The 9,831-nt window shown below is 41.2% G+C and overlaps 1 protein-coding gene across 1 annotated transcript; it reads right to left on the reverse strand.

Moving 5' to 3' along the window:
* Nucleotides 1-506: 506 nt before the first annotated feature.
* LOC124267319 (deleted in malignant brain tumors 1 protein-like) lies at nt 507-8,132 on the reverse strand. The gene is made up of 10 exons (XM_046702239.1): nt 8,089-8,132; nt 5,308-5,474; nt 3,926-4,049; nt 3,507-3,539; nt 2,764-2,823; nt 2,626-2,655; nt 2,396-2,431; nt 2,121-2,162; nt 1,641-1,804; nt 507-688 (listed from the first exon to the last, which is right to left on the reverse strand). The coding sequence occupies exons 5-10, from the start codon at nt 2,774-2,776 to the stop codon at nt 524-526; spliced, it is 450 nt and encodes a 149-aa protein (XP_046558195.1). The 5' UTR covers nt 2,777-2,823; nt 3,507-3,539; nt 3,926-4,049; nt 5,308-5,474; nt 8,089-8,132; the 3' UTR covers nt 507-523.
* Nucleotides 8,133-9,831: the final 1,699 nt, after the last annotated feature.

Raw genomic sequence — 9,831 nt, forward strand, 5'->3', positions numbered from 1 at the left:
TCAGTAAAATTACGTATTATTCTACTTCGTTCTCTGTGTGCTGACTGGAAGCCGGCTGGGGAAATATTCAGTGTAGGTCATTATCAGGGTTAGAGCTAGTTATACTGCGGTACCGTATCTGTGTAGGTCATTATCAGGGTTAGAGCTATTATACTGCGGTTCGCATCTGTGTAGGTCATTATCAGGGTTAGAGCTTATTATAATACTGCGGTACCGTATCCGTGTAGGTCATTATCAGGGTTGGAGCTTATCATTATAGGTTAGAGCCATGCGGTAACCGCATCTGTGTAGGTCATTATCAGGGTTAGAGCTCGCATCTGTGTATTATACTGCGGTACTGTATCTGTGTAGGTCATTATCAGGGTTAGAGCTATTATACCGCTGTACTGCATACCGTATCTGTGTAGGTCATTATCAGGGTTGAGCCATTATACTGCGGTACCGTATTGTAGGTCATTATCAGGGTTGGAGCTATTATACCGCGGTACCATATCTGTGTAGGTCATTATCAGGGTTAGAGCTATTATACTGCGGTACCATATCTCCTCCAGGACAGCCTGAATCCTTGGCGAGTATTGCTTCCGTCAGTTGTGAAGGTCATTTTAAACTGTCTGCCAACTATTGTGTCACGACTGTCACCGGTAAATGACACATTCCGTTGGTACCCATACACATCTTCGTATGAAATCTGAAACACATGCAGAGTCGATTAAGCTGTGTGATGGTTAGAGGTATACTCTCATACCTCAGGCTGGTTCTGTATTGGATTCTATAGGTGGTAGAGGTGATATTAAAATATGTACCGATCTTTTCACTACACCGTGTTCCAGTAAATTATTAGTTATGACAGTTCTAATATTTTGAAATGGAAAGAACAGTATATGGGGAATATGAGATAGTAGCACATTGTTGTTATTATTTTCAGATAAAAATAACTAAATGCAGCAAATTTGGTGACGCAAGAACAGTCGGGCTGGTTAAGCTCAGCTCGGGGCTCTTGCCCCTCTCCAAACCCTGAGAGCGAATGGGACTTCTCCATAGAAGCTCTACTAAGTCGATATTCTAGATCGTACCACTGATGCACCTCTTTGTCAAAAGGGGGAAATGGAAAGCGTAAGATACAGCGTCACTCCTGTCCTTATTGGACAGTCGTTAACTTCTTAGCAAAATGTACATTTCGTAATTATATTACAGTTTGATGCAAAATCACAACCGTATTAAGTTGAAAATGACTATGAGCGGCTAACAGAAGGCTGTTGTTTCACGTTTAAAGCCTGCCTACTTCAAATAAGCACTTCTCAACACACTGGACATAAACACGATGCAGTTGTCGGTTAGAGAGCCTTCCTTTAAAAACCAGACTTCGGCAATTTAAAATAATGAATTTATCTTGGTTGACAAGCATTTCTGCATCATCAATCAGTTCAGAAGCATCATCAACTCTGACATAACGATAAAGTCTTGCCTGTGTTATATAGCTGTGGAACCTTGACATGCTTCACAAGAGAATCATCGGACAAATATGTTTGTGCACAAGACAATTCTGTCATAAAGCGCCTTCACGTTAATCAAACCACTATTGATAACATTATCCAGTCATAAAGAAAAGACAAAAGTATGAAAGTGTATGTTTTCATTACCCTCAGGATGTCATAATTCTGTTCTAACATCAAATCGTCAATGCTCAGTTCTATGTTGTAAGATGGGTAGATCCCGTAGACACAGTAGAGGTTGTTGGAGTAGTTGCTGGGGTAGTTCGGAGATTGGAAAACGCCACTGGTGCTGTAGCTCGTCTCCCCACAAGCTTAAAGATAACATGCATGTACTGAGGGAGCGAATAATGCAACATGTAAATACAAATAAATAATTATAAACAGCTCAGTGACGTCATCACTGCCGCGGTTGAACATGAACGTATATAGGAAGTTGATCTTTTAGCCATAATGCTATAAATACCCGCTCTGCATTTTTATATCGCCTATATGTTTCTCCTTGTGAGTATTGAAACATTTACTTCTGTCTGGAGTCGCTGCGTATCACGAGTGTGTTTGGGAAAATATAACATGTCCCCGAATATTTAAAACATTGTGTGAATTTTTTTATTCATGCAAGTGACCTACCGTAACCAGATGACGTCTGATATCGCCAGTCTGACGTGGTTCCTAAAAAAAATAGAATTGATTAGGTAAATATTTGCAAGTGGAATTGATGTTTGTTTCATCGCAAAAGAACAGACATAACAGCAGTTATAAACTGGGAAATTATATTTTGCGTAAAAAGAACTTTAACTTCAATAACAAGCGTTGGTTGGTTGTAGTTCATCACTTAACACCATAATCTTTACAAAGCAATCATTTCAAAATGCTTGCAGAACAAATGTGAAACTCGGTTTTACCTTCAGTGCTTGCGTAAGGCCATCGGGAGCCCCAGCCTATGGAGATAAAAAATCACTTTTGTTAGTATAACAATCCCTGTAGGTGTGGTATGAAAATCACAAATGTCGGTAGACAGTTCCTGGATATAAAAGTCGCCTGTGTCAGTATCACGGTTCACAGACGTGAAGTATGAAAATCATAATTCATATATCGCGGATATGTTGCACCGTTTGAGTATTGAAACACTTACCTCTGTCTGTAGTGGACCAATACCACGGGTCTGTGGAGGAAAATGAAACATGTCTCAGAATATTTTACAATTTGTGTGAACGGACGTTTCTTTTAAAAAGCATCCTTGACCTCAGTCTTCATATTTCGCAATACTCACATGTGGTCGCCATTCCATTCCAAGGGTAGGGGCTTGATGACTGTCTGTTGTAACTTGAGTCTGGTGGAGAGAGTTAGAAAATGTATTTAAAAATCTGACGCATGAAGTGTCTTGATTCGACATTGTATCCGCATATGTGTCTGGCATGGCCAAGCACCCGGATAACCAATGATCTAGATTCTACTCTTTGCGCTTGGTCGCCAATTGCAAAATAGTTTTGTGCGTAAACTCGATGTATATAATCACATTCGACGAACAAAACCGCATTTCTAGCTTTCGGACACATCTTACGTTTTCTGGGGGGTTTTGGACTGGTAAATATTATTGTGACTACATTGTATATCATTCTTTTTTCTTTTCACAGACCACCTCCGTGGTCTTGTGGAGGGGGCGTCGGCCCGGAGAGCGGTTGGTCGATGGCTTGATTTCTGGACACCTTCTACAAATCTACACTATCCTGCCTTTCACTATTGTATTATGGGGAGAAGCAAAATATAGACAAATTTTATGGATAACTGATTCTTTTGTTTCGTAAGTGCGACATTCGGATACAGATCCCTGTTCAGTTGCCAAGCACATGTGCGTGCGCGTCACAAGTTTAGTGCAATAAATCTAACAGAGACTTCGAACCTCATATCGTTTCACTACCTCTCAGTGTCATGTTTAAAAAGAGGGTCAAATGTACTAGCGAAATAATCAGCATTCAGAGGTTCAAGATATGCACTGAGCAGAATTATTCTTACCTGTCGTGGGATACGTCGGGAATGATGAGTCATCTACAATCAATCGAAAAAAGAATTTACTTCAGGCCCAACAGGGAACTTATGTAGTAGAATGGTCTCCGGACATAATTAGTCTACATTTGCACATCATTTACAAGTTTATCGTCTTGCTACTGTATGTGTCTTGTGTATGTCTCGTGGTGTTGTATCAATGTACATATGTCATAGTATGGTGTTCGTGGATGAGTGACCAGTCGTTTTAGATATGTATTATGTTTTTATGTATACATATATGTCATTTCATACGTAATCTCCATGAGCTTTGAGTAACTAACGCATACACAGGACGTATGTACTAGTAATTATAATTCCCAAAACTGTAGATTATGAATGCAAAGTAGAGCTGTTAAGATGAGAGTATAGGCAAGATAACAACATACCTGGACCATAGTACAGTTTGAAGCCTCTTTGGACATTGCTGCCGTCAGAAGTAAACACAACCCGGAAGTACCTCCCATAAAGATAAACATTGCCAGTCACGTCGTTTCCATGTTGGTCATAAATCTGTAAATAACTTAGTCTTAAGGTAACAAATCTAAACACATGTAAGAATGATATTTCAGGATCATTGTCAAAACTGTCTTGAAATTTCACAGTGTCATTGAATTTGTTTTATGTATAAATTCCCGATTGTGGTGTTTATTGTATTTGGATAACCTTCTTGCCTTTTCCATGTGTTTTTTGTATGTGCTTTTCCATTCGTGTTTCGTGAGGGACATTTCAGTGTATTTTGCGTTGCATATTTCGTCACTATGAGTGCACCATCAGATATACTTTTGTCGTGTTGTGTGTTTTTTCGAATACCTTGTATTAACCCTATCCGATTCATAAAAAACATTCCCATGATCCAGTAGTTCAATGGCTCTGTTGGTGGACTAAAGTCCTTGGTTACGTTTCGTCATAGAATGAATAGAATGTTTCAGTTATGCTTACTCAAAGCTACGAAAGAAATGTTTGGGTCGAGACATTCAGCCATTGTGTCTTATGAACTTATTTCTATCTTTCTGTTTGTTTGTACATAAAGCAGCAGAATCTCTGCATTCATGTAATCACACCATTCATGTAATTGTCGATGCTTTTATATACATTGTACGCCCAGTGGAGATTGTTGTGGAGTACTCGAGATTTGTCATTCTATCGCTTTGAAGTTGTATATTGTTGCACCTTGTGAGTATTCAAAAACCTCAAAGGGGTTTTGTTGCTCTATTGTATGCATGCATGTGTGTTTGGATGTGTGATATGTTCATGTTATTGCGTTTGTCGGCTGCCAGGTATGTCTTGTTCACTAGCTGGAGTCGGCGAGTCTGACCACCTGATCCCGTTATTCGCCTCCTACGACAAGCATGGGCTACTGAAGATCAATTTCACATCAAGGGGAAAAGGACGGGAAGCATGTGATATGAAAGCATACAACTTTATTGATAACATTGACTACACCCTTGTAATGATAGGTGATGCCTGTCACAAAATTGTATGTATATACACGTCTCAGCACTTGGGTGTATTCAATATTAGCTTGATAACGGTGTAAGAATCCATATCGAAACGTCGCTCTTTTCAGTAAACAAGATGTTCCTATCTTTATAATTGTACGCTTCCTTACTTACCCTCCACCTTCAAGAATGCCAATCACACAACAAAACATATTATCGTGATTCAGGCTGATCGAACGACATACATTCACATATCCTTCAAACATCGATCAATCAGTGCTCGGTTTGTTTCACGTTACTGTATGAGAGATTGGGTATATCTACTATACCACGAGATGGTCACAGCAAGACTCCAGGTATTTGTCGACGACGCTAAGGTAGACGTAAGTGCCAGGGTCGATGATGTATTCGCAGTGGGCGTTGTTGAAGTAGTCCCCTGGGTAGTTAGGAGATGTGATGTACCCCGACAATCTGTTGTTGTGTTTTGTTCCGCAGCCTGAAATGTTGTAATTGTACATTCACCTATGATGACAGAACAGCAATTAGAACAATTATCGTCAACAGCTTTTGGATGGTGTATCATTAATAAGGATGGTCAGAGCTTGCTGGGGTGAGTAACCAGTGACTCAGTGTAGTCACTGCATGTATAATTATCAGTAATGCACTTTAAAAATCGTCCACACAAAAATACATAGACATTATTGAGACAAGATAACAAAGCTGAAGTGGAAACGATCGCTTTCTGTTTTACATTATAAGCAATAAGAGTTCCAAGCCTAACAATAACAGTTAACAGGTATTAAGTATTATACTATCTATGCTCACATGATAGATTTGAACCAGATATATACAACATGGGAAAATATATCTACGGGCATCAAGGTGTTGATGAAACATTGGTGAGACATGGCTACCGTGCCGTCATCAAGCAGATCCAACTGATAATGAGAAGATGATGAGGAGTCACACATGCGACCATGTCATCTCTAGGGGACGATGCTCTCTACGTTTGCGCTCTTGAAGGATGGACAGCGGCCCAAGAGTGTTCTGTTCTGGGGATTTTTATACAACAAAGAGGATGTCTTCTACCCAGAGTGATTCATGTGCTCAAGCATTGAAAGCTCAATAGAGCATCTTGGTCCCGAATCTTTAAGAAAGCATCGTATACTCAGCAGCAAAAAAACTTCAGTACGAATTCAAAATCAGATAGGCACTGTAATCAAATCATTACAGAAATGGACATAATAAGCGGATCAAAAACATTTTTTGTGTACAATATTTTGATACATCTATGAACAACATAACCCAGCACAATTTCAAGACATTATGTGAACGTTTGCAGTCCATTCAGACTCTTGACTTCAGTATCTACTGTGACCACCACGATCGGCAATAACTGCAGCACAGCGTCTATGCATGGAGTGCACCAATCCATTGATGAAGGTCATTGGCACCTGGAAGCACACTCTGAGAAAGGCCTGGCGCAATAAATCGGCTGTGTTCGGCCTTGGTATGACATTATTCAGTCTCCTCTGAATTTCATCCCAAAGATGTTCAATTGGGTTTAATAAGGACAAAGGGCTGGCCACTGCATAATGTTGACACCGTTCTGCTGTAGGAAGTCCCGTGTAGCTCTGGCAGTATGGGCCCGGGCGTTATCAAGCTGGAAAATGTTGTTCCGGTGATGTGTGAAATGTGGTATGACGTGGGGTCTGAGAGCTTGGTCGATGTAGCGCACCGCTGTGATGCCGCCTCCTCTCCCTGGACCAAGGTTCTGGAACACCACAGGACCCACTCTCAGGTTTAGGCCTATTCCACCCAATGCCATGATGCTTGCACCTTCCCATGAGTCCCTTTCCATAACACATTGGTCTGAGTACCGACTCTCATCTGTGAACAGAACAGTACTCCATTGCCTGTATCGCCAGTTTTGGTGTTGTAGGGCAAACTGTAGACGTTCACGCCGATGACGAGGGGTGAGGATAGGTCCACGGTAAGGTCTACGGCAATGGAGGTTCCCGCTGTTAAGACGTCGGCGTACTGTATCAGTACTGATTGGTCTTCCGTGTGTTCCCACTGTCTGGCGTGCTGTTTCGGATGCCTGCATGAAGGGATTCTGTACATGCTGTCGCACAACCTGGCGGTCTTGTCGTCTTGTGGTCACCGCTTGGTCTGCCAGTACGGGGGCGATCATTTTGTCGTGTTGGTGGCCCGGAAACGTTGCTGCAGCCTGTAGATGGTCGAACGTTGTCTTGGGAAGTGATTGGCAACGCTTACTTGTGCAGTGTGGCCAGCTTCAAGAATCTTCCTAGCGCCTGGTTCCTCTCTCAGCTGTCGTGAGTCGCGGCATCCCTGCTGACGTTATTACTGTGAATGTTTCAAACAGGTTTGGGGGTGCATTTTATAGGGCTGTCCTTGTGAACAGCACGTGCAGCATGAGTTGCATGAAAAACACGGAGAACACCGTACCATCTCCGAGATCAGGTTGCGTTTTTGAGACCATTTCCTGGGTTTCATTCTGAGTTTGGGAAGGAATGCCTTTGCTCAGGAAAAGTTGGAGATGTCAAAATATACCATCAAAGCATTAAATGAGTTTACAGTTGTCCGTTTCTGCGAAGGAAAATTTCAAACTGACGTTTCTTTTGCTGCTTAGTATATATGTAACATCATCAGGTTCGACTTGGATGGTTACGTAGAAAGGATTTTGTTTACGAAATCATTTTCACCAGTTGAATTCGTACTCATGATCAAACATATACTATACTCCCCGATAAATGTGTTCCCCTCAAACTCACAGTTCAAAGTCAGAAACCAACGAATTCATTTAATTCAAAATCACATTCATGGCATTCCACATACACATATTGCTAGAAATGTACAACTCACTTATAACACTGCAGTAAGTGATAACATGCAGGAGGTGTCTCCATTTATTTTAAGTTGCTGTAGCAAATGTCGAGAAAAGAAAGGAAGAAAAGCTAGTTCCGATGTCTTCGTTTTGAAGTCTTGACTATCTCTTACTGTTAATGTTACTTCCCATCGCTGGCACATATGTTCAACGTTGCAACAAGAATCCTCGTCTATTTGGTATTTTGCAACTCAACACATACCGTAACTGCTGCCAGATGACGTCTGATATCGCCAGTCCTGTGTGGTTCCTAAAAAGTATTGAATTGAATTGGTAAATATTTGCAAGTGGAATAGATTTTTTGTTTTACAGCAAAAACACTAAGACATAGCCGGTTTATTTTGTTACGAACTCAGAAATTATATTTGGCATAAAAAGAACTTTAATTTAAAATAATATGCGTTGGCGCTAGCTCATTACTGAACACCATGCATGGCCTTCTCCAAAACATTCATTTGAAAATGTTTGCAGAATAAATGTAAAACTGCAGAACCCATGTGTCGTTGTAAGGGTTCCTGTAGATGGAGTATGTACATCTCGTGTATCGTTGTAAGGGTTCCTGTAGATGGAGTATGTACATCCTGAATGTGGTTGTAAGGGTTCCTGTAGATGTAGTATGTACATCCCGTGTATCGTTGTAGGGGTTCCTGTAGATGGAGCATGTACATCCATGTATCGTTGTAAGGGTTCCTGTAGATAGAGTATGTACATCTCGTGTATAGTTGTAGGGTTCCTGTAGATAGAGTATGTACATCCTGTGTGGGTTGTAAGGGTTCCTGTAGATGGAGTATGTACATCCCGTGTATCGTTGTAAGGGTTCCTGTAGATGGAGCATGTACATCCCAGATATATCGCTGTAAGGGTTCCTGTAGATAGAGTATGTACATCCGTGTATAGTTGTAAGGGTTCATGTAGATGGAGTATGTACATCCTGTATGTGGTTGTAAGGGTTCCTATAGATGGAGTATGTACATCTCGTGTATCGTTGTAAAGGGTTCCTGTAGATGGAGTATATAAATCCGTGTGTCGTTGTAAGGGTTCCTGTAGATAGAGTATGTATATCCATGTGGTTGTAAGGGTTCCTGTAGATGAAGTATGTACATCCCGTGTGTCGTTGTAAGGGTTCCTGTAGATAGAGTATGTACATCACGTGTATCGTTGTAAGGGTTCCTGTAGATGGAGTATGTACATCACGTGTGTCGTTGTAAGGGTTCCTGTAGATAGAGTATGTACATCACGTGTGTCGTTGTAAGGGTTCCTGTAGATGGAGTATGTACATCCTGTGTGTCGTTGTAAGGGTTCCTGTAGATGGAGTATGTACATCCCGTGTATCGTTGTAAGGGTTCCTGTATTTAGAGTATGTACATCATGTGTGTCGTTGTAAGGGTTCCTATAGATGAGAGTATGTACATCCCATCGTGTGTATCGTTGTAAGGGTTCCTGTAGATTGAGAGTATGTACATCGCTGTGTATCTTTGTAAAGGGGTTCCTGTATATGGAATATATACATACCCTGTGTCGTTGTAAGGGTTCCTGTAGATGGAGTATGTACATCACGTGTATGTTGTGTGGGTTCCTGTAGATGGAGTATGTACATCTCCTGTATCGTTGTAAGGGTTCCTGTAGATGGAGTATGTACATCCGTGTGTTCGTTGTAAGGGGTTCCTGTAGATGGAGTATGTACATCTACTGTATCGTTGTAAGGGTTCCTGTAGATAGAGTATGTACATCCCGTGTGTCGATGTAAGGGTTCCTGTAGATAGAGTATGTACATCTCGTGTATCGTTGTAAGGGTTCCTGTATATAGAGTATGTACATCCCGTGTGTCGTTGTAAGGGTTCCTGTAGATAGAGTATGTACATCCCGTGTATCGTTGTAAGGGTTCCTGTAGATGGAGTATGTACATCCTCGTGTATCGTTGTAAGGGTTCCTGTAGATGGAGTAT

This window comes from Haliotis rubra, unplaced genomic scaffold, assembly GCF_003918875.1.
Source record: "Haliotis rubra isolate DU_JTF1 unplaced genomic scaffold, ASM391887v1 Scf1300, whole genome shotgun sequence".
Classification (NCBI taxonomy): domain Eukaryota; kingdom Metazoa; phylum Mollusca; class Gastropoda; order Lepetellida; family Haliotidae; genus Haliotis; species Haliotis rubra.

Bases quoted from the DNA above. Each gene is read 5' to 3' on its own strand.
- LOC124267319 (XM_046702239.1), bottom strand. The intron at 1,805-2,120 runs GTAGGTCACTTG...GTTATCTTTAAG, and splicing joins TCAGACGTCATCTGGTTACG to CTTGTGGGGAGACGAGCTAC. The intron at 689-1,640 runs GTAATGAAAACA...CATGTGTTTCAG, and splicing joins AGAATTATGACATCCTGAGG to ATTTCATACGAAGATGTGTA.